Source organism: Ruditapes philippinarum, unplaced genomic scaffold (genome assembly GCF_026571515.1).
Source record: "Ruditapes philippinarum isolate M1 unplaced genomic scaffold, ASM2657151v2 ctg268_1_1_1_1, whole genome shotgun sequence".
Lineage (NCBI taxonomy): Eukaryota > Metazoa > Mollusca > Bivalvia > Venerida > Veneridae > Ruditapes > Ruditapes philippinarum.
The window spans coordinates 209,000-235,352 of NW_026859070.1; the positions used below are offsets into that span (position 1 = coordinate 209,000).

A 26,353-nucleotide genomic window follows, 5' to 3' on the forward strand; every position below is an offset into this window, starting at 1 on the left:
AGCTATTGAACATTGACAATGCCATTTATATGCTCAGGGTTTCCCGTACATGCATATTGATAAATGCATGCAATGATGAGTCTTCTATTGAATAAATATTTACCTTTGCCTTGAGAATAATTTGCAATACAACACGCAAATTGTTGGTTGTTAATTGAATATCTGTCGAGAAACAGAATTAATAATAAAAAATGTTTCAATTTATTCACAGAAATGTTTATAAAAATTATATTTATCTGAATAACACAAAAAGAATTTATGCATGCATACATGGATATCAAAAACTACGTTTTGGTGTATTAATACATAAATATAATTCCAACAATTTTCGTTTTGGATTTAAAAATATCTAATAAACAAAAGTGATACAAATTTAGTTTACATTATACTTCAAAGGTCTTTCATACACATGGGTCTCCGATAACCGCCATATGAACACATCTGCGGATGTTTCTAAATTCAAAATTTTACCATTTCATGTTTAAATGTTGAATTTTGCTTAAGCGTTTGCTAGGGGGCGTGGACGGTAGTTTGCACTTTACAGTGCCGTCCAAGAACAGACTCAATCAAACCGAGCCTGCAACATTTTCAATTTTGCCGTTTTGGGCTTTCTTTAGGGATTCTTATTTATTCTCTATTTTAAGAAATATTGAAAGCATTTGATAGCCATGGATCGTTTAACATACAATTAATAAAAGAGTTTGTTCCCTCACTATGTCCGCCTGTCTGTTCTTCCTGACTATGGCATATAAGTTACAAAACATATATTTTGTACTTCTGTAAATTGTGTAGTTAACTCATGATTATAAATTATGACCCATTTTTGCTTTGCTATTCTCAGCGTTTAATTGTGGAATTAGCGTTTTTATGAACACGCTTTGTTATATTTGTATTTGTGTCAGATTTGTAACGTATTATGTCGAATATCCTGTATTTTACATCAACCTTTACATCTACATTTCGCATTTGGTCCTTATAACTATAATTTAGTCCATTGATATCTTATTTTGTCATAGTATTTGGTTGAATATTTACCGATCATCCACAACTGATTTATCAAGGGATTTCAGTGACTTTTACCATTAAATAACGAATGATCAGTCGAATGATTGTTTCAATCAAGATCTGCGTAATTTCTAATATAAAAATCAAATTTTCCGCGTGCTTGATTAAGTATGGACAATATTATTAATTTATTTTTCCCATTAACAAGAAGTATTTTCACAGAACATCTTCTCATTTTAAGAGACATTTGTTTCAGTTTTTTTACTATGATATATGAGACAGGTCATCAAAAACGGTGAAAATAATTGATCGTATAATATGATGACTAAATTGCTTAAATACTTGTGAAAGATTCCCATAATTAACATCTTAAAGGGCATCTCAAGGTCATTATGAAGAAGGATTAAACTATGAATAAGATAACAAATTCTTGGTTTCTATTACGATAGAGCTAAATAGATAGAGCGTTTGACTGTGAATCTGGTGATCTGGGTTCGATTTCCGGACGTTCAGTTCACTTTCGTTGCGGTTGTCTTTGCAAAAGTGAAGGCTACTTGTACTGGTAAACTACTTGACAGCCTGCCTAGTAAGATGCGGTGGCTTAAATGTGCTCTGGTAAATTCAATGTGGCTAACTGTCGTGATCCGGAGTGAAAACCACCAACAAATTTATTGTACAACATTGCAAAAGTCGACATCACCCTTACCTGGCTGTACATACTATCCTCTAAGTATTCAGCTTGGTAGATCAGTGTATACTAAACTTTTGTCTCATGAAAGATTAACACATTTAACTTAGAGCCCCATTAATATCAAACTTGGAGGAATGGTTTGTGTTTGTAAAAAAAATCCGGAAAAATATCGATTCCTCGGAAGCATAATCACAACAAAATAACGACTCAGTTTGATTGAGTCTGTATATGAAGGATAATGAAAAAGTGCAACATCCCTGAGGCCCCTTAGAACCGGCTTGACATGCTTGAGCGGTACTCAATATAAAAAAGTCCAGAAAGATTGAGGCTCCTTCGAGACAACCAAAAACAAACTCATTAATACGAAAATTTTATACTTGGTATAATCGATTTTGTTCAAAAGAGAAACTCATCGGTAAGACATCTCTCATGCACCCTAGCACCGGTTTAAGCATTAAGCAGTATTTGACTTTAAAATCAGTGTATTGAAACTACCTGATTATCCCAAAGGACCAGCAAAAATAAACCATTCAATTCAGCGGCGAAAATGACAGATCAGTGCCACGAGTATTGTGTCTCATCGGATAACATACCTTGTTTTATGTTTTTTCTTTTGATTGCAGATTTATTAAGTTGTTTTCATCATAAATAAAAAACAAAACACAAATTAATTAATTTAAATTTAAATTTAAACTATTCTGCACTGTTCGCTATTGAGTTAATAAGTTTTTTGACAATTTCCCTAAAATGATAAATATTTTTGTAAAAAAAGAAGATATTTAACGTTGTAAGAGTTAAAGTTATATTAACTGTCTTGTTGATATGATATGTTCTTTGAAGTGTCCTTGGATTAAATGAAATCTGAAATGCATTAATATCTGCTAGCTGCTGATGTCAAGTCACTTATCCTTTGAAAACTGTCTGTGATTCAAGTTTCTAATGTATAGCTGGTAATCTGTAGAAGATAAGAAATGTTTACGTTTCATTAAACAAGTTTTATAACAAAGAAATATAAGTGTAAGAATTCCTAATACAAAGTCATCAAAAAGGGGTTTTCTACAAAAGTGTTAAATAAGCAGCTTATTTTCGTTCTTTCGTTGACAAAACACAAGAGTCGTGGCCGAGTCGGGCAAGTCATATAAGGATTGCTGACCGCGTGGATTTACATCATGTCAAGCTGTTGATTCCGTGTTCAAGAAACCTTACACTCATTGTTAAGTTTTGGTTGGTTCCAGGATTAGAGAGGGGTTCAATAATCTTATAGCTTCCAACATAATCAAACTAAAGTTAATTAGTATAAACTAAAACCAGACGAACGAGAGTTACCGTGTGTCTAGTTATTGACTGTAGTGCAACAAAACAAGTACACAGACAACGTTTAACTTGCTTTAAATAAGAAAATATCATTTGGAGAAAGAAAGTATCAAATAGGGCTTCCGTTGCCGTGTTATTGTCTCCGAACCACTTGTCCCTCTTCATTGTTGGTTCAAATTCCGCAAAAGACTTCGGATTCTTGTATGTGAGGAATCTAAACATACAAAATGTAGCTTACTAAAGTATTTGGTTCTACTTTCGAGATCGATAGTGTTTACAATAATGCAAGGATGGGGCACCTGAGGTCTTCATCTATCAGTTAAGTTGGAAAGTGGTCTTTATTTACATAGTGTTGGTCTGACTAAACCTCAAACGCCCACAAAAAAGTGTTAAAATGTTTACAATATCCTGATGAAGATATATTATGAAATTTCCTAGAAAAGTTATTGATTCATTAAAATAGCTTTCTTAGATGTGATCGCTAAGATAAATGGGAAGGAATAAAAACCATAACTTACTTCTTTCCGTATGCACACTTTTGTTTTTATTGACTCTATATCCTTTAAACAGGAATGAACATGCCCGGATATTGCTATTTCACCCGGATGTGCATTCCTTGCTAGTTCTAATGACTCTTCTATGACACCTCCAAATGCCACATACTGTGGAAATACATTTCCAATAAATCCGACAATCACTGAACCTCCCGCTAACCCAGTTTGTAATTTTAAATCCAAGTTTGTATAAGTATTATTTTCTTTATTGATTTTGTCAGCAAATGTGTTTAATTGTAACGCCACGGAAGCCGCATTCACAATTACCTTCTTTGCACTTTCCATGTTTTCCTTTCTCGTTAGACCGACAATGAAGGTCGATTCAGTACAGCATCTATTCAACCTGTATATGTCTTTCCCCAGTAATAACTGATCTGTACCGGTGTAGAACGTGTTGAGAACATTCACAAGTCCATAAGCAGTTATGTTATTTATTTCTGTTGATATGTTTGCAAGCCGGCATACTAAAACACAGACACCGTCTTTGACTTCCGGGCCTACTTTGGTTTTTGTTATTATCTTATTTACAACAGATAATGGCATATTTTGGGTCATTTGAAGTCGAACCTTTTCGCGCAGCTCATTCAATTCAAATTCTTGATCTGAAAAAGTAAAGCGAACACAACTAAATTATTTAAAATAAATTTTGGTTTCTATTTGAATTATCTTTTGGATGCTGTTACTCAAATCTTTAGTTAACTGTTAGCATTATTTGACAAAATACCTATCATGTTTTTGCCTTACATGACTGTGTTATTTTAACATGCATTCTGTAATTTGTGTAAAGGTTAGTGGCCTAACTGTACAATAATTGTATTTAGTGAATCAGTCGAAAAGACTGTAATGATAATACAATGTGCAACAACGGATAATAAAAGAAGATTAAAATAGATAAATACAGAATCCCTAAAGAAAGCCCAACACGACAAAATTGAAAATGTTGCAGGCTCGGTTTGATTGAGCCTGTTCATGGACGGTACTGGAAAGTGCAAGTTACCGTCCACGCCCCCTAGCACCGGCTTAAGCAGAATTCAACATTTAAACGTGAAATAGTAAAATTTTGAATTTAGAAACATCCGCAGATGTGTTCATACGGCGGTTATCATGGAACCTTCAATGTGACACTTCCGTGCCATTCCATGAAAAGCGGCGTATGGTCCCCAAGTAATAAAAAGCTTGTGCCCTAAACGAGAAAACAATGGGCGGAACTAAATAAAATGGAATTTTGAAAGGGGATCATAGGTTATGAAGCCTGCGTATCACAGATAAGACATCAAAAGACAAATTTAAAAAGCAGGCAACATATCCTAAGGGTGATTCAACATTATTCAAGTAGGAATATTGGAACCACCCAACTAGAAAATGCCGAAAAGTTGAAACTTAAAATACCACAAGCACAACAATAAAACTCATTCTTGCAGAGCATGAATATGGAGCCCAAGCCCGAAGGACGAGGAATTTAATTAGTCAGAGGGCTTATGCAGATATTAAAAAATCAATAAGCAAACAAAGATTGATTTAAATCGATTCCGCGCCTCATTATTTATTTTCGTAAAGAAACCAGTTTTGTTGTCGTTTCACATGCAAGTCCAATGTTTTGACAGTTAATTAGCTATTTATCAAGGCGCCCTAGTCTCGCATATTAAAACAACACATGAACGGATTATTATCCGTTCATATGCTCCGTATTTGTACACATGAGTAAGAATCACCATTATTTCTAAAGAAACGGCTTAGAGGCCATAGAATTGCAATAAAATATGTAATGAATCACCTTTATTTTTTTCCTCAAGTTTTCGTGCATAGGACTGAACAGAACGAATCACGCAATCCAAAAATGAATATTTCGATGGGAAAGCTGCTTTTATTGAGTTGTAAATTGTCTCTAACTTTGGTCGTGCGGCTTGGTCCATTTCCCAGGATTGCTCCATAATTGATTGAAAAATCAATGGAGTTTCAGTCGAAAAATGTGGACGTATACCGCATGTCAAAACAGCATTAATAATTTCTTCCGTAGTCATTGACAATTCATAGTAAGGCTGTTTTCTTGTAAACATTTCCTGAAATACCATACTTAAACTGTAAATATCTGATGTTTGTGTAGGTGCCCGCCTGAATTTTACAATTTCCGGTGCAACCCACAGAAGTGATATTTTGTCCTCCTCGATTACAGATTCTGCTGATGAAATTTTGTTGTGGAAAGGTTTAGTGGAATTTTCAATATTCGATTCTATCCACCCTGCTATCCGAAGTTCCCATGAAGTATCGATCAAGCAATTCATTCCTGTAAGATGACCATGCACTATTCCTTTCCGATGTAGGTACAACAAACCATTTACAAGCGATTTAGATAATGCAATCAGCCCTTCCGTGTGAATTTCTATTTTCTCACTTTTAAGAATATGACTCAAGGAACCTAGGAAGATTTCATGGTGTACCATATTCCACCTTCCATCAAGCTTTGTTACACCAAAAAACGGCAGAACGTTTGCATGTTTGATACCATCTCGCATCCAAATCAATTTCTTTTTCACTGCAAGTGTGAAGTCAATGTTATGTTTTCTCATCTTTATCACTGTTATCGGTTGATCCCTAAATGCGCCCACACAGGCTTGATATATTGTGGGGCAGTTCTGAGTGAAGACAATATCTTCATGAATCAGTAGATCATCCTTCATGGAAGAGCTACGTGATTCGCTGCCGTTCATTTTGCCATCAATCAGTGTGTCCCTATCTAGAGATATCATTCGTTCATCAATTCTCCACGAATCTTTAAGTAGTTCTCTATGAATGAAAATTTGCTGTCGACCAAAATGTACACCAAGGCCAGTTACAACTGCAAGAACAATGCAAAAAGTCAGTAGAACAGGGAGCTGCCACGATTTGGTCTCCATGATTTTGTTCTCCTCTTCAATCTGCTGCAGCATGAGTGTCCATACGTTATTACCTCTACATGTTATACCTTTAATTACTTTATTCACGACTTCCGTTGCGGAATAATTATCCATCGGTACCATATTGTGGCTTATCAATATATTCTTAGCCGAGTCCGTAAAATAAAACCAGTTGATGTAACGAATCAATTCAGTTGCTGCATCGCAGTCTGTCAGTCCAGTTCTTTGTACAATGAAGTATGTAAATGATGCGAGTGGATATGCAAATTCCCCTGGTGTGTTTGTTATGTCGTAAGATCCATTTGCTGATACAATAGAGTTTTGGACAGTGTCATCAGTTGCATTTATTAAATTGCCAGCACTATTTACGAGTCTCGCATATTGTAGTCCTGATGAAATGGCGTCCGCGATGGCAATATAACCAATTGTATAATCGATGGAAAGTATTAGCCCGGACATTCCACGGTTTCCTTGCCCAAAGAATTTGACAACATCGTTTTTCCACTTGGTAAAATGCATGGTGTTTCTATCACGACCCTCTGAGAATGTTCCATACGTAGTTTTCCAGTCAGGACTAAACGACGACAAACCGGAAGTGAAAGCTCTTGTCGTTCCCGACTTGTCCGCTCTGGCAATGACGATTATTTCTACATCTGGTAGTAGTGTTCCCGCATTCAATTTTGCTATCATAGGATCGTTCCATTTTGTAAGAGTTCCGTTATATATCGCTGTAACAGATTCCATATCTAAGTTTAGACGATTGAGGCCGGGAATGTTGTATGTTATTACGATTGCCCTAATGAAAAAAATGGAATGTTTTATAAAGATAATAACAAACATGTTGGTCATCAAATAAAATGAACGACTTTTAGATCAGATGATACTAGTACATGGAAACTGATAAAAGTTTTTTGCTAAGATCAAACATTCTCCTGAAAATTTAATGTTTATTATATATCGGAAAGAGGTTGTTTGAAAAAAGTAAGTGTAGTAAAAATCAAAACTTGTTTTAAACGACACAATTTTTGCTGTTTGGGGCGTTTATAATTATGTATCTTTATTAATTCCCTTCCGCGTGGCGGAAAGGGGATTATAGGAATGGCCTCCGTCTGTCAGTCCGTCCGTCTGTCCGTAACATTTTAGTGACTGCTCCATAACTTTTAAACCGATGAATTTTTTTTCAAATAACTTGGCACAGGTGATCACTATGATGAGACGATGTGCAAAGCGCAAAAATTTGGTGGCTACCCTCAAGGTCAAGGTCACACTTAAAGGTCAAATGTTAAAAAGTCTTCATTTCATAATAAAAAGTCTACATTTCGTGTCTGCTCCATAACTTTTGAACCGATGAAAAAAAATTCAAATAACATGACACAAGTGATCACCATAATAAGCCGATGTGCAGAGCGAAAAAAAAATGATTTGCTACCCCCCAAGGTCAAGGTCACAATTAAATGTCAAATGTTAAAAAGTCTTTATTTCATAATAAAAGTTTACATTTCGTGTCTGCTCCATAAGTTTTAAACCAATGAAAAATCTTTCAAATTACTTTGCACAAGTGATCACCATAATAAGACGATTCTCAGAGCGCAAAAATTGGGTTGCTAACCCAAGGTCAAGGTTACACTTAAAGGTCAAATGTTAAAAAGTCTTCATTTGTTAATAAAAAGTCTTCACTTCGTGTCCGCTCCATAACTTTTAAACCAATGAAAAAAAACCAAATAACTTGGCACAAGTGATCACCATAATCAGACGATGTGCATTGCGCAACTGGGTTGCTACCCCAAATGGCAAGGCCACACTTAATGGTCAAGTGTTAAAAAGTCTACATTTCGTGTCCGCTCCATAACTTTTAAACCGATGATTTTTTTTAAAAATCAACTTGGCGCAAGCGATCACCATAATGAGACAATGTGCAGAGCGTAAAAATTGGGTTGCTACCCCCAAGTTCAAGGTCACACTTAAAGGTAAAATGTTAAAAAGTCTTAATTTCGTAATAAAAAGTTTACATTTAGTGTCCACTCCATAACTTTTTAACCGCTGAATTTTTATTTGAAATAACTTGGCACAACTGGTCACCATTATGAGACGACGTGCAGAGTGCAATTATTGGGTTGCCACCCAAAGGTTACACTTGAAGGTCAAATGTTAAAAAGTCTACATTTTGTGGCCACTCCATAACTTTTTAATAGCTGATTTTTTAAAAAAATAACTTGGCACAATTGATTACCGTTATAAGAACAATTGCCAGGCGCAATAATTGGGTTGCTAACCCCAAGGTCAAGGTCACACTTAAAGGTCAAATGTATACAAAAAGTTTACATTTCCTGCCCCTCCATAACTCTGATTTTTTTAAATAGCTTGGCACAAGTGATCACCATTGTGAGTGCAATTGAATTGCTACATCTAAGGTCAAGTTGGCATATACAGGGCAAATGTATGGTCAAATGTTAGAAAGTCTACATTTGGTGTCTTTCCAGAACATTTAAACCACTGCAACACTGTTTTTGATACAACATGATCACCATTATGACACCATTGGCAGAGCACAATAATCAAGTAACAACCCTTAAGGTCAGAGTCACACCCAAAGGTCCAATGTAAAAACATCTAACTTATTGACAATACATAAGTTTTAAAATCACTTGACACAAATGATCCCTACCATGCCACAATCTGCAGAGCTCAACATCCAGGTTGCTTCCCCCAAGGTCAAGGTGATATGTTATCCATAACATTTTGACTTTATGGAAGATTTTAAATGATTTAAACTATGTGCTTATGATATGTATGGCACACGTCAAGGTCATGGTTGGTAAAAGGTCAAGAAGTACACATTCTTGTTCACTGCGGAAGGGGATTTAGCTGTCCATTAGACTGCCCTGTTCTATTTTGTTTCAAAGGTAAACATAATGTGTACATTAATATATAAACAAAATTATTAGCTCAGATTTGTAATCATAAATATCTTTCAAATAATGCCTGAAGTCCGTTCCTTTGGTATTTGTCAAAGTTTATGTATAAAATAAGTTTGAATTGATATTTAAATATGTGGAATATATACCCTGCCATTGTTGGAAACGTTATAAGATCAGGGTTTGCTCTTTGCTCTTCATCTGTGAGTAAAATGTCGGACCCTGCGTAATGCACCTTTGGGAGTTGCTCCCCTTTGATTCGGGCTTTTCCGCCACCACTTCCGATACTGTCGTATCTCATATAAAGATCAACATGGCGGACACGGTGTCGTCTGCAAATAGACATTATTAAAAATTTCACATTGTGCATTTGTAGTTTTATCGGCTTTTTTGCATATAACATTTAACCAACAGGAAAGCATGTACATGTAGAACAATTATTTCAGGTTTTGCAAAGAAACAACTTAAAATTAGATTTCCATTTTGGCTTTAAAACTGTGCCAGCAAGTGAAATAATCAGCATAACTATGACTTAGGAAAAATACAATACATGTATACAAATGTATATTAATTTTGGACCTCATTTGTCTAGATGAAACTAATTTGTTAAGTAATATTTCGTACAGTACATAACAAACATTAAAGAGTACCTGAATGTAAAGATGAAGTATTGTAAATCTTCTCTTTCTGTTAATGTGTGTTGATGGAAAGAATAATGTTGTAATATTATATTTCAGTATTTGACGCCTCGTATTACACAGTTAAAGGATTTAAAGGGACATTATGCTTCAGAATATAATAAGTATTTAAATATTTGCTTGTTAAGAAAGGTCAAACATGAGTTTTAACGTTAAATGATGGTTTAAGGACATGTTAGATGATTGTTACCAGAAGGAAAAAGCGCTTAATGGAAAATAATATGTCATAAAACTAGCAAATTGTAAACAAAATAGTATTTGACTTCCATACACCCCCCCAACCCGAAAAAAAACAACAACAAAAACAACAGAAGGGCTATTTTATTGTTAGTTTCATATCCGAATATACGTTTTTGTATTAAGTGTATTGTTCAAGGCAACATCGGCATTCCTTGTATGGGTATGCACGTGGCCAACAATCTTTAAATAACTTGTCCGAAGCGTTTGAAAAAAAAAAAAAAAAAACATCGCGTGCCCGAGTAATTGGTTACACTCGGGCACGCGATGTTCTATTTTTATAAGATATACATTACAGAAAATAGACAGGTCGGTCATATTCATACATTCATATCCTACCGACACGAAAATAGCACGGTATTTATTTTTTGAGCAATCCCATTTGTTTTTATAGATTTCTTGATTAGAATAATAAATATGAACAATAGTTGCTTTATTTTTTACTCTTTTTTTCCCCTTTTTACTGTTTGCTTTTACACATGTTTCATTGTAAAATATTTGACTTTTATGTGAATGCCTTTAAATACTTCAATTAATTTCAACCATGAATTGTGCTAATGTAAATTGTTGTAACTGGGAAAGGACACTCATAAGCTTTTAGCCATAATTTTGTGACAAATGCCAAATTGAACAGATCAGTTTTATAAATTGTAACTTCCCCTGCTTTGCATATCATTTTAATCAGTTTTTATTTCTAACATATCATTATAAGAGTACATTAATTCATTGTGCAGACGACACTACCGGTGTTAGATTGATCGTGCTAAGTCATGAAAGTATTATCAGAATACACGCGATAACATCAGGATCGCATTTCGCATTTCATTCTGATATTGTAGCCGGGATGTTAATACCCTTCCGCTTCTCTTGTTAACCATTAGGGACTTGTATAGAATTATAGCTAACGAAGCGAACCGATTTAGTAGCGATGTTGTTTTCGAGATCAAGAACATAACATGGTTCCGTTTATAATAAGTGCGTCTAATTTTTTGTCTTTATCCGTCGTACTTGAAACTACAATATTTCTGTTTTATTTTGTTTTAATTATTTAAATGTCAGATGACTTTCTTACTGCTGTATTTGGTCCTGATGAAGTCATTAAACGATAACAATTTCTAAAGTACATCATTCAAATGAAATTCAAACGCTGATTGCCTCATTTTCTAGAAAAATGTATCATTAGTAATTGTTTAGGGGTTGAAATTCTTGTCTTGAAAGATTTAACACAAACTGATCCTTACCTTTTCTTAATTCATGTTTTACTGTTTTGTTTCTGAAATGATTACAGCTATAAGTACATAGTTAAATATTAAACCTTTATACCATGATATGTGTGTGAAGCTGGCATACCAAAAGCTAAAACAAGCATGGTATTGATGTTTAAAAATATTATCAATTTTTAAAACTTGTAACAAGCGCAATTGTAATCAATAATAAACTATTTTAAAGCAGCACGCCTCAAAATTCATGCTAATTTTCATGAAAAAATTTGAAAATGTATCAACATGCAAAATATTTTCAAGTGAACGAAGAAAGTAATTGACAATATTTTCAATTCAAGTAAATTGCCAAATTGATGTTTGAAAACATATACATAAAAGGCCTTTACTGCGTTAGTCACGCAGTAGAAATATGGTGATAAATACTAAAAAATCAGTCTGTCATTACAGGTAACATGTAAATCATTACTTGAATCGTAAATATTTTTATTTGTCATAAAATCTTACTGCATATTTCTTAAGTCTGATTTTCTTGATTTTTTGCTTATCTGGTGGCGTGTAACTTTAAGGGCCATTAATGGACGCGTATTGTTAATTCCTGGAACTTGTCTTATGCGTCATAAGTTATTACAAAGTCTATTTGAAGAATTGAAGAATGATTGTAAGTCAAGATTAAACAATCTCTAATTCTTTCTCTATTAATCACACAGACTTTTCAGGGAAAGATAAATGTATTGTTCGGAACATTTCGTGCAAGAGCTTTATGTGATGCAAATAAAAGAATAATCAGATACAAGCCGATATTGTAAGCAAATGAGGAAAACATATTTTTGTATTTCTTATCTAAAATCTTGGAAATTCGATTTTAGTATTTATGATAAAACATTCTCCATTAGACGAGAGGCGAGATTTTGTGTAATTACATTTATTTACCCTTTTCATTTGAGATTACATTAATAATGCTCTTACGTATGTATAACAAACGTTGTTGTTGTTGTCGTCGTTATACTTGGGGTATGTACGAATGAAAGTGCGTTTACATATCGACGGATGCAATTTAAACAAAAACCAACGCCGGGCGGGGACAACGCTCGACTTTTTTTACTTTTAATAAAAGCAAAAAAAAAAAAAAAAAAAAAATGAAATGTTTAAACTAATCTTGAAAAAAAGAAAATTAAAGAAAATAAGTTTTCCTTTATTTTTAAATTTCAATATTTTTGCATAACCATAATGTTCAATGATCGATTTTACATCTGAAACTGTGCACATGCTCCAAATCACATAGCTGTACATCATATTATCTAGGTCAGCTGATATAAAAGTTCAATTTTACATCTGAAACTGTGCACATGGTCCAAACTACATAGCTGTACATCATATTATCTAGGTCAGCTGATATCAAAGTTCAAAATAAGGTTCATTTCATCAAAATCTAAATCAGCTGATATCAAAGTTTAATTTCACATCTAAAAATGTATAAATAGTCAAAAGCTCATTGCTATAAGATTAAACAAGTGAATTTCCTCATTAAGCCTAGAATACATGCATACAACATTAATTTGATCTTGACGGTCAAGGTTAATTAAAGGTCAATGTCACATTTGAATTATTCAATGTGTTTGTTTGATAGAAAGTCTTGTATTGTCGAAGTATTATTCAAATGTGTACATAAATAACAAAATTAAGACAACTTAACCAAAATTGAATAATTATACATTGACCGTCAATGTCAATTAAAGCTCTATTTCAAGGTCAGTTCATTTTTTAAAAGGTTTTGTCCAGAAGGTTGTTTTGTCCAAATATGAAGACAATTCATTTATTAATTACCAAGTAACAGTCAATTAAAGCAAACATCAGTGAAAATTCAATCATTAAACCTTAAAGGTCAAAGTCATAAATGAGCCAATATCAATTTGAGTTTAATATACATGAAGGTCTTATCCTGAAGGATTTTCGGCCTCAGTGTATCTCCTTTTAATATCCCTTTATCCTTGCAATTTACCTGTAGGAATGTATCCACTGTGTATAGACTGCACTCGGAAAAGAAGCTCCCGCACCAAGAACTTCAACAGTTTTACTCTCCGCGTACATAATACAGCACAGTGGAAACGCAAATTTGATTATCGTGTTTACGATCATTCTTGTAACCTGAAATTAAATGTAAGGCATATAGATTTGGCAGTAATAAAAATAGTACTTAATCAAAAATTATTTAAGTCTGTTGTGAATCATATCGCATCAACACAGATGATCATGTAACAATAATTTGGAAGGAAATGCAAGTTATCTTCAATTTGTTATTCTGGTACAGGGGTAGAATCATTGCAGTTCAAAAAGCTACAAAATAAAGTAAAGAAACTGGAAACTATGGTGTACAGTTACGGTCATCGCAACTCACAACGAAAACACAAAATTACAATGGTGAAAAGTCTAAATAACAAAATTACAATGAAGGAAAGTCGAAGGTCTTGTCATGGTCTGCACTGTTTGCTATTTTTTGAAATTTTCTTTAAAATAAAGAAATCGTTTTATCCAGATTGAAAAATAGAAACATCCATTAAAAGTATTTAGTGTGATACATAAGCTTCCTATTTAATCCGTAAAAATTATTTTTTATTGTAATTTATCATGTAAATGAAAAGATTACAAATAAAACATAAACAGTGTTCAAACTCACATACATTTATTGTATTTTATCTTCTCTTTTAAAAAAATTTTAATACACATTATCAAAATAACATTGTAACACGACAAACTTTACAGAAATGAACTTCCTTTTAATATGGTACAAAATTATTATATCGATATCTGATTAAAATATGAAAAATCCAAAAAGAAAAAGAAAAATAACTTAAAAATTCAACATTTCATTTTCAGGTATAATTTTGTCAAAACAAATATTATGAACTACGTTGTCTATTTGCCAAGTAAATGAATTTATAGATAGAAAGGTTTATTTCGGCAAAGGAAGCATATACATAGTTGACAATATAACATAGGATAAAATAATTAGGATTTTTAAATACTATATCACATACGAGAAAACTATGACATGCTCACCAAAATCAAGGATAACACAAAAAAGGGCAAAACACTTATTTCCATTGTGGTCCTTTTGCATTGGCGGCATGACATAGAGAGGCAAACCTAAATATAATCATGTTTAAAAATACTAATAAATCATAAAAATGTATATTTTGATAGAGGACATATAAAATTTCTTTGAATTAGATGGTATTCGACTTTCAGATTTGATAACAGACGACCGAAGACAATAATAGGGTCTAAAAACACATTTTTCTCAAGTTTCAATAACGTGAACAGACTAAAAAAAAAATGATACTCTGTTTCAGTTTGTCTCATCAAACAAGATTTACATATTCTTTCTGATCTTGGTATGTTTTCATTTCGACCAGATTTTATACATAAGCTATGTGATGACGTTCATAAATTTAGTCAGAGCAAATCTATGATTTTTGTCTGTGATTAATCAAAATACTTTTCACATTTAAAATTATGTTTAAAATTGCTATACGTTTTTAGACGACGACGTGTAATTTATATCAGTATACCATTTCCGTAAAACTGTAAAAGAAAGGTGTCTATAAATCAAACTGGTTGATCCATACATGCGCTTAACCATAGCTTGTTAAAATGTCTTTTTATGCAAAAAGCCAAATTTTTCAAGTTATTTGCATTCTCAGAATCAACATCTTGCTCAAGCATTAAATAAACGTTTTTATGGTTTGCTTCGAAGACGAAAATAACGACGATTCAAATTATAACCAGAACAACAACAAAAAAAACAAAAACAAAAAAACAAAAAACGAACAAACAAAACGACCGCCGACGACATCGCTTATTTTGACTGTTGTCTGATTTTGTAGTCTTAGAGATACGAAGTCAAAGTCAAACTTTTATTTGCAATTCGGCAGATATCTGTCTTTGGCAATACAAACATAAATATACATATGACAAAAACACAATAATAAATATAACAAAATCAAACATACATTGAATGAATATTATACATTTGTTTTTGGATTATTTTAGGTATATCGACAATAATTTTATTTAATACCAATCAAGGCAAATATCTTAGATTTTTTAAATTTTTATAATAATTGTTTCTTTCTTCTATCAAATGCATCTCTTAAGAATTTGCTTAAATGATAAGTTTTTTTCCTTTTCATATTTGTCATTACTCTAGAAAATTTATTTAGATTGGCGACTTGTATTTGATTCTTAAATCTCTATATAATTGACAGCATAAAAGAAAATGATACTCCGATTCAACAGCTTGTTAGAACAAAATTTACATAATGCTGCATTTCTTTCAACCCCAATATATCTTCAAGTTTCAATTTCTAATCTATGAGAACGTAGCCTAAAAGTTGAAAGTTGTCTCCTTAATTTACTATTATCTACAATATTAAGATACTCTTCAAAACAAAAATCATTTTTATACATTCTAGAGTAATCGAGTTTTGGTATAAATTCAATCGATTCAATACGGTATTTTTCTAACAAAGAAGCTAAAGTTAGTATAATTAAACTAATTTCTTAACATCGCCTGTTTCTTTGTCGTCTGCTCAAATAGGGTGCGAAATAGTATAAATTGCAGTTCTAGTAAGTAAACCTTCCGACCCAAAATTATCGTCAATAAATAAAACAACAATATTACAAGATTGAAAAATACTTACTGCTTTGTCAAATTATCCTTGACTTCGTCTTTTATATTTTTTCATCTATGTGCGTTAAAAACAAATTTTGTCGAAGCTTAAATTCTCTAAAGGAAGTCAAACACTTTGTATAATTTCAACTTATTCCATTGCCAATTTCACCTCACACTGTCGTCTGCGCAATAAATGCGCGGGAAAAAAGTTCCAGTACGTTTTTATCAGCTCGAGAATTCGATAACAGCAATCCTTGATTTCCCAATGCGATTCCGAAACTTGAGAGATATAACAGAAATTGACAAACCCGCAATTAGAATGTGTCGTGATGACAATGAAATAGAATTAATTGCTATTTTATGATTTATAATGATGATGTGCTACAACTTGTTAACTAATATACAATAAACATCTCTTGTTACAAACACTATTGTACCGAAACAAAACTTACATAGACAGACACTTTAAAACATGTTATTGACAAAAAGTGACAGAACCTATATATATAATTGTAATATATATTATTTTCATAGTCTGTGGTGGCTGATTTCTGCAATGTCGTATTTCCGCTCCGCGGGGCACCAGAAGAAAACACGAATATACGAAAAGGTGGTTGGCGGCAGTCAAATATACGATAAAGTGGTTATACCGTCGTATTTTCGCCTGGCGCGCCACGCAGCGAGAGTACGACAAAATGGTGACTTTGTTGCATTTTCGTGTTTTCGTCTGGCACTCCGCAGTATGTTATGCTATTTTTATGGCGGTGGATTACACTATATAAAAAATCTTCAATAATCTGAGTAAAAAAATGAATCATATTTTTTAAATGTTTAAATCGAATTTTTATTCATAAACATCTTAAGTCTGATAATATAGAGGATAATTGTTTGTTTGTATGTAAGATGAAATTTTATTTCATAGAATGCGCTTTAAAACAGTATTCTTACGAATGGCGTAGCCACGACTGAGAATACTGTTTTTAAAGTTCACGAGATGAAATAAAAGTACATCTTACACAACAAAAAAAAAACATTTTTTTTATTTTATGCTTAAAAAACAAGTTTAAATGAAATTTCCTCAACATTAACTTTAATATTAAAATCTGTTTCCCTCACTGGTAGTCTTAATTTTAGTCGAATTTCTCAAACAAGAAGTCTTGAGTTGAAAAATAAGTTCGACAATCAGCGTTAAATGGCGATGATATTATTTATTTTATACAAAAAATTTGAATGATCGCTTGTTAGCTAATTTATATTTGATCAGGCTTTGTGTAATATAAGCGGTCGCCATTTTTAAAAGTTGTGTATTTCACGGGACGAAAATAATCGGTTTGATTCAGAGGTATATAATTTGGATTTGTTAGTCATACTTCTTTTTATATAAGAAATTAAACTTATTTTAGGATTGTAACAGACAATAAATAATTGTTGACAAATTGTTAACATTCAAAAAGCGGCTAGGAATAATTTGGAAAACATGGAATTGTTGAAAGGCTGTTACGAACGCTTGGTTGTTTACTTATTCTTCAGGCGGATGACTGTCATTGCTTTTCAAGTTTTCATATTGCATTAGGCAGTTATTGCTAGTAGGATACTTAAATATGCCCAAATGTCACCAAGAACAGTTTTGCATGTGGAATGAAGTGTACTTTTCAGACAAAAATGAAACAAAAAAATAGAGATTGGTAATTTGAATGAAATGAAGAAAGATTTTTCTTTTTATTACTTTTGAAATTTAAGTTCTTTATCAATTTCAGCTTTTTTCCGCTAATAAAAACAGAAAACAATAAAACTGAGGTACCACACTGGGAAAATCTTTAAAAAGTAGTCTCGACATTGAAATGTGTGAAATTGTATATTTATAATTTCACTGTGAAATTATCAAATAAATTTTCACGGATAAATTAGTAATCCACTCAAAAGCATAAAATTAAAAGGAATTATACATTTGATCATTTTTTGATACAGATAACTTGATCTTGTGATGTAAGTATCCTTGTTAATGATAATATTTTAATGACATAGTTGAGCATTTTTTTTATTTAACGAAGCTTGAAAAAGTCAATATATATCAAGTCATAACATATATTTTATGTTTAGTAAGGTCATTCAGGTTAGTGCGTGAATAGTGTACTTACTAAACCACATTGATTTATTACTGTTATAAGCAACTAAAATAGTCTACAAGCTGAAGAAATAAGTACCTTTATGAATTTTGATTGGAGATTTGTCATTGGTATACAAACTGAATGCGTATTTGATCGTTTGTAAAAAAAAACTATCTATCTAAAACAGCGGTGTTGTATATTAATATATTTTATGCCTTGTCACTATATAGAACATTTTTCTTCTTCGACAAGAATTACAACTTGGTATAATTGCACAATTACTGCATAAAAAAAAGAAACAACAACAACAATAAAAGAATTAATTTTATCTAGACATATAATTTTGTTCAGATGTAGAAAGAGAGTAAAAAAGCAAAAATACAAAAAAGGAGACCTTTTGCATTGAAACTGAAACTGAAACTGGTTTATTTGGTTAAACGCCTATTATTTACAATTAAACATGTATTCAATGTCGTTTTACAATAAAATACAATTTAAACTAAAATCCCATAATGATACTGTTTTAACATGAAAGCAGCGTCAAAAAATGCTAAAATACAAATAATAAAAGTGATACAGACAATTTAAACAAAAAAAGAAATATTGCCTAAAATATACCGTAGAATATCAGAGACCCAGCACATAATACAAAGAGCATAAAAACGAATAAAAATAACTAAAACATATAACAATATAGTTGGTTCTTACACAGTCATTAAAAAATTAAATACATGTATTTCTGGTAAAACACATAGGTTATGTAAAAATATCAGACTAAAACGCAGAAGTTACTTGAATTTTACAACAGCAATTGTGCTAGATTATTGCTTAGCAAATTGTTCTGAATCACCGTAGTTGTTAAAGCCAAAAATTAAATTAAAACAATGAGTAGAAGTTATTGAAAAAGTGGGTGTTTTTAGTTTATGTTTAAACACATCTAGAGACTGAGACTGTCTAATATCTATTGGTAATTGGTTCCATAATTTCGGTCCCGCCGTACTTAAACTTCTGTCACTGAATGTTTTTCTTTTATTAAAAGGCACTTCGTAAACACTGTCTACTAAATCAGCTGATCTGAGCCCTTGTCGCTTTGGAACCTGCCGGCTTAAAAGTTCAGCCAGGTAAAGCGGTGCGCTGCCTACAGAACATTGGTACATGAATGTTAGAATTTTCTGATTTATTCTTGCTTTAATAGGTAACCAATGCAAATCGTACAATGCCTGTTTAGAACTATCAAATTTCCGACGTTTTAAAACCAACTTTGCACACATGATTTGTATCCTTTGGAGTTTGTAAATGTCTTTATCGGGAATACCATACAAAATCACATTGCAGTAATCAAGATGTGAGATCACTAGACTTAAGATAAGAGTTTCTGTTGCTTCTTTGGTAAGATGGTTGCGTATATTCTTAATTCTATAAAAGTTGAGCATGGCTGTTCTACATTTATTTTTTACATGTTCTTTAAGGTTTAATGTTTCATCTAGATAGGCTCCTAAGTAACGAATACATTTTACGCGAACTGACTTTGTCACCGGCGATGTCAATTTCAGTTGTCTGGCATTTGGTGAAGTTGATGGCGTTTTTGCTCCAAAAATGATAAACTCGGTTTTCGAAGTGTTCATTTTCAGCTTAATTCTGGTTCAGGCCAGTCTTTTATGGTGATTGCACAATTCTCTCGATGTCTTTGAATTGCTTTAGTTTTCACTGGGTTTTTGAGTGAAAGCCTGAACGTTTTTTGAGCAAATGTGTCATTCCTGCGAACCCACAGACAGCAAATTGAAAGGGGCGGTATTGGGGTCAAAAATGTGTTCCTGCATATGCAAGATATAGCCATGGTCCTAGGCACTTCCCCGTGTCACACTGCCCATTCCAAACGATTGAATTTTTAAAAAAAATGAATTGAACGCTAACCCTACACAAAATACGGGGTTTAAAATTTTAAGTAAGAAACCAAACCCAAAAGAGGCGGTTGTCACTAACACCATATTGCTGCTTGACCCACAAACCCAGTTTGATTTTCATGATCAAACATTCAAAAGGGGGGAAATTAATGGTCGAGGGGCAATAAAAGTTTCTGTAAAACCTCTTGGGTGTTCCATAAACCCCAAAAGGGAGGGGGCAAATTTACCAAAACCCAAGTAAAACCGGGTTCAATGATGATTTTGTCTTTTATGGGATTTTAAATTTTTTTGGGGGAAAAAAATTGTGCTGGGGTGGCATTTATGAAGTCTTAAAAAATACTGCTTTTTTTTTTTTTAGCTTTTGAAAGAAAAATCAAATTAAATCCATAGGCCTATAATTGCTTTTTATGTAATTCCCAAACCCACATTTTTTTCAAAAGAGGGGTTTAACCCCATAGCCTGTTTCCAAACTTGGGTGGGAACCCGCCTTGTTTTTAAAGGGTAGATTTTACCAGTTTAGTGATAATTGGAAGTAAATGTGTAATATATTGTTTGAGAACATGTGTAGGTAATATGTCTAACTCACAAGATTTAGTGTTTAATTCACCTATCAGTAGTTTGACTTCGTCTTGTGAAAGCTCCTTAAATTCATCAAGGACTGGGACGCTTTTATTAATTGGCTTGTATTTTGTTAAACTCATGAAGGGAGTCTCTGATTTTAGAGATTTTGTTCATAAAGTAATCAGCAAAATTGTCCGAAAGAGTGCTGTCACTTATTCCACTTGGCATAGGATTTTCAGATTTTGTTCCTGTCAGTTCAGAAACCAGAGCGTAGAGCTTTTTTGAATCACCTTTAGAGTTGGACACTTTTTCACTGAGCGTTAATGTTTTTTCTCGTTCGATGGCATGGCAGTACTTGTTACGTAAATTCTTATAGGTTTGTAACTGTTCAGGTTCTTTGTATTTCGTCCATAAACGCTCCGCTTTTCGAAGTTCACGTTTCAGGACAACAATGTTTTCGTTAAACCAAGGTTTAGGTGCTCGACATATTTTTGTCTTTTCAGTTAAGGGTACATGTTCATTAAGAATATTGAAACGTACCCGGGGTCTGCTAGCCCGGACACACTTCAATATCGACACGTGGGTTCTTCTCAAACACACGTAAATGGATAAGGGAAAATAGGGACACAAGGACTAAAAATACGGACACCTGAAATAAGATTAACTCAACAATTTATTAAATTTACATTTCACAAACAATAAAATTGGTATATAGTATCTTCTGTGGATGGCTCTGGCTTGGGCTCCTCGTCTTATGTCAGGAATAATTTTCTGTTACGTCTAGAATAATGTATAATATAAGATGTAATGAAAGGCTTGACAAATACGGTGTCACGTCTTGCCTGTGGTCTGGTACAAATTCTATGGTAGGAATTACCATGAAATGCTATAAGGTTGCTGGGGTATCTAAAATGGTAACTACAAAATACAGTGGTGTTCTACCCTGGTATATGGGTATCACTATAAAATATGGGATTATGGCTAAGGAAACTTGGTCTTCAGTCAGGATCTATCATAAATGGTAAATAATGCCAAACTGCCAAACTAGATGATTAAATATAAAGCTTCTATATAAACTATTACTGGCATAAAGTATTATATACTGTATGTGTATTTAAATTCGCGGAAGCAAATTTTCGCGGAAAGGTCCAATTTGGGGGTCTATACAAATATTCGCGCTATTTTGAATTCGCGGAGGTGACTGCCAAAAATCATAAATTCGCGTAGACCACTCTGGTTAAAAAAGGAAAATTACTGCAATCATCGTGGGAGTTCACAGCTTTTTTCAATACCAAGTGTCAAACAATACTCTATTGTACAGACAAAAAAGACATTGTCTAGCGGACATATTATAGAAAACAAAAGAATGCCCGTTAACGTGCATAATTTTTCACAGTTTGCGTCATTAACGTCTTGACATCTGATCAGAGCATGTTTTGGTTTTTCTGAACAAACAATTAAAAAAACACAAACATAAACGATTTTAAATGATCAATTACTTGGAAAACAAAACACAATTACACAGTAAAGATTTAAATAAAAAGTGTGAAAGCATATCACATACTGATATACATTGTTCTATAGAAGCGCGAAATTATGACTATTAGGAAATTATTGGTGTAGAAATGTTCGCGCTAACATCTTTCTTTCTGGTGGCTGGAGATACATCCATATTCAATATAGTATAGATGTGGTCTGGTGGCTTTCTACCAAGGTACTGACAATTTTGGCAGATTCGGGCTGCTATTTATAGTCTGGGACGCTGGGTGGCTAGCTTGGCTAGGGTGCCTAGCTTGGCAGTATCGTCATCGTCTCCGATGACGTCACTGCCTAGCTCGCGCAGGCAGAAATTTAGCCAGTGCCAGCTGCCATGTTTAAATTGGCAGCGTGTGGCTATTTGATCATAAAAACGGCTACAACGTAGAAAATAAGTTATTTTAAGTAATATAACCATCGTAAATATTAAAAGGATGAAGTTATCTGTACATGCAGTGTATGTTTTGATGATTAAAAGTTGATGTCAATGAAGTAGAGTTAATTACTTCAGTACTTAAGTAGTTTCCGGATACGGGTTTATTTTCGGACGTAAAATGATGGGCCTGATCGTTACAATATGTTCAAGTTTGTCTCAAATCGGTTTACGTAAGTGTCGACATCATCTGTGTCAATATCGATGTTTTCGAATTCTTGTATGAGAGCAGGTTCATTAACATCTCTCCAAGATCGGGTTTTGAAAGTTTTACTGAGGATATTTTCCTTCTTTACATTCAATGTAACTTTAACAACATAATGGTCTGAAACTAACGTTCCTGGTTCACATAACAGTACTTCCACGCCGTTAGTTGCCTCTGTTATAACCAAATCTAGGATATTGCCACCTATATGCGTACTGAAGTCTACATGTTGTGTCAATCCCATTGCGAAAAGTGAATCTTTAAAATCCGCCGTCACACTGCTACTGTCATCGATGTGCAGGTTAAAATCACCCATTATCATCAGATTAGAGTATTGCGGTACTATATTCTCAATAAACTCTGAGAAGTCTGATACGAATTGAGAGTTTGTTGCTAATGATGGTGGTCTATAAACACCCATGATATGCAGAGTAATGTTCTTTAGAATAAGTTGCCAAATCCCAAACTCAAAACTTCGTGTGACACCGTTTGATATTCTACGACTGTTACTAGTAGTTCTGTGTGTTAATGCTATTCCACCTCCTATTCTATTTGGCCGATTAGTTACACTAAGTTTATAACCATACTGGTTTAGGTCACTGGTTTCAAACTGATGCTGTTTATGATCGGAGAACCAAGTTTCCGTAAGAATTGCAAAGTCTATTTTCTCTTCCCGTAAGATTTGGCCAATAAAAGAATCTTTCCTAATTGCAGACCTACAGTTTAATGTTGCACACGTAACCTTCTCGTTTTTACAACTCACTGTATTTGTTCGTTTTGGATATATAAGGTTGTTTAGATTTGGTCCCTGTGGTTTATTCAATGATTTCAATTTTCCACCCCTTTTCCCCCTTTGTCGATGTACCCTACAGCAAATGTTTAGCTTATTTATTGTGCAGTATACACTCTGATCAAGCCTAAATAGTGCGCTATTGTTTGATACCGTTAATCCGATGTCCAACAACTGGTCACGGCTATAGGTACGTTTTACAGCTGACTGATTTCCGATATTCAATATGTCACTTTGTTGAAAAAAATGAAAATTTTGTAAAATTTCTTGGTTTGTAATCCATTTTAACACTGATAAAGCACAAATGTAAAAACACATATAAATGCACAGATAGTTCATTGTCAGCATGCTGTAAATAATAATTCAACATAAAGCTACAATCCAAGGTAATGTGCAAATATTGTCAGAGCTCTATAAAAACACGTCTGCCTCATCGCAATTGCTACCCGCATTTGCGATAATGCGGGTAGCAACATTGAAGAAATACTCTGAAACGATTTTTGACTGTATGTCAATTATCACACTGTATTAACTACTAAAATATGGAAAACAAGATCGACAAGGAAGGGTAGCATACAATGAACGAATCTCCTAACATAGGACCACCGGCAAGGAGCCCAGCAGGATACCAAACAGGGTTGGGCACAAGGGCACACTAAGTCTTGTTTGTAGAAATAATATCTGAATATACGTCTATATAGGGGCCTACGTCTGAAAGAGCAATTGAAGCACCAATCAATTCAATACGATAATACAACCATCTGTTGGTTACCAACAGTCATTAAAGAGATACAGTAGCTCTATAAATTGCAAGATTATATAAAAATATCAACAGTATAAGAAACATAAACCTATATTTCATTTCTGAGTCTTTTTTGCATACATTTAGAAAAAATACATATCCCCAAAAGAACGCCGTTAAATCATTCAATAAGTTGTGGTCACTCTAACCTGACGTCAGACATGTCGGCGTCATGCGCTGTTAATATGCATAACCTATTATGTCAACATACGCATTAAAATTTATAACCAATTGAGTTGGGTAAATAATCTCTATATCAAAATACAGAAGGATTTCCACTGAGTTCTTCGTCACCAAGATTGGACCTTGGAGTAGAACTCAATTAGCTTCTAAATATGTAACAACATTCTGCAGAAATATTTGCAGTTTGCAAATATGTTCCAACCATTCGTCACTAAACTGCTTTAAATCTAGAGTTGGTTTTGATAAAGTAAAGAAGGTCCCTTTAGCAAAATGTAAGATTGTCACGTAACCATATGTGCCGATTTGACTTGATTCACATCAGACTTGAAACATTTTAAACAATTGAAATTATATCATCTTTTTTCCGATTGCTATTAAACAGTAGCTATCTATTATAATTTAAATCGACATGAACTATGCCTTTTATTAGATAGCAATAATTTTTTAAGAGTGTTAATTCATTTTGCTTAGCTGCTGGTGTACGCATCAAGTGAAAACCGTTGACGTCCTTGCGCCAGGGCTTTTTCGAGTGCATTATATACTCGTATATAGTAAACGATTTCTTACATGTTAAGGAAAAGATTAAAGATACATGCTAAGAATAATTTGTAGATTTCTCTCCAAAAGTAATTATATTTCTACTCTTTAAACGATAAGTGATACAAACCATTACACTCTAAGACTTCATAATCGAATGGAAAAAAGTAATAAATTGTGCGAAAAGATTATGCAGAATTAAAATGTTTGAAATATGTTCAACACTTCTCTAAACAACACAACAACAACAACAACAACAACAAAAGAAAGAAAGAAAGAAAGAAAGAAAGAAAGAAAAAGAAAGAAAGAAAGAAAGAAAGAAGGGAAGAAAAAAATATTTAAGAAAGAAAGAATGAAGAAATAAACAACTAAATAACCCAATTTAACGTTATATCAAAAATTCCTTTCCTTGAGTTCTATTGTTTGTTTTTTTAATTCATTTTCAATTCATCCTGCATACTGCAATTATAGGTGAGATTTAAACGATAACAAAAACACGTCTGTTTGCTATATATAGAAGCGCATTAATACTGTAGGGTTAAGATAAAACCAACCCAGACTAATGTAATTTCTTCAAATTTCGTGTAATGGAGAATTTTTCACAACAACAATTGATTTTCCAAGATATCAAATTCTAGAATATATGTTCAGGCTCGTTTGCTTGCGACATCAGTCTAGACGTGATAATTATATTAGTGATGTTAACTTAGTTCTCTTACGCGAGATTCCCGTGCAATATCCATTCTAATAAGTCCGATCGTTAAAATTATATTTCTCTTAAACTACAAGTTTCTCAATGCAAAGACCTAGAACTCGATTGATGTAGTCACGCAATTTTCAAATGTCTCAGTTTATACGACTTTTTAACGTTTTTGATTACAAATGACGCTTGGTTTCAATTCCAAAAATGAACACTTACTTAGAAAACAATTAAGGTCTTTCACGAAATAATGATCAAACTCTAAATAAAAATAGACGTATTATTACTTATAAAAAGTGTTTGAAACGATGGGATTAAAAGTTACAGAACTCAAAAACCATTCTTTTGCTTTCATAATTGAGCGCTTCTTATACAAGATACATCGTGATGA

The 26,353-nt window shown here is 33.2% G+C and overlaps 2 protein-coding genes across 3 annotated transcripts; both read right to left on the reverse strand.

The window, feature by feature from the left end:
* Window positions 1–271: 271 nt before the first annotated feature.
* On the reverse strand, window positions 272–16,398 carry LOC132755067 (speract receptor-like). Of its 2 annotated transcripts, none has more exons than XM_060745857.1 (6): window positions 16,232–16,398; window positions 13,531–13,676; window positions 9,523–9,705; window positions 5,339–7,254; window positions 3,529–4,166; window positions 272–2,651 (listed from the first exon to the last, which is right to left on the reverse strand). In XM_060745857.1, exons 2-6 carry the CDS (start codon window positions 13,665–13,667, stop codon window positions 2,625–2,627), a joined length of 2,901 nt encoding a protein of 966 aa, XP_060601840.1. In that variant the 5' UTR covers window positions 13,668–13,676; window positions 16,232–16,398; the 3' UTR covers window positions 272–2,624. The 2 variants fall into 2 exon arrangements, with proteins under 2 accessions (XP_060601840.1, XP_060601839.1); XM_060745856.1 differs by lacking the exon at window positions 272–2,651 and adding an exon at window positions 2,661–3,224.
* Window positions 16,399–20,887: 4,489 nt separating this feature from the next.
* On the reverse strand, window positions 20,888–24,705 carry LOC132755083 (uncharacterized). The gene is made up of 3 exons (XM_060745880.1): window positions 24,692–24,705; window positions 22,919–23,816; window positions 20,888–21,271 (listed from the first exon to the last, which is right to left on the reverse strand). The coding sequence occupies exons 1-3, from the start codon at window positions 24,703–24,705 to the stop codon at window positions 20,888–20,890; spliced, it is 1,296 nt and encodes a 431-aa protein (XP_060601863.1).
* Between the last annotated feature and the right edge of the window lie 1,648 nt (window positions 24,706–26,353).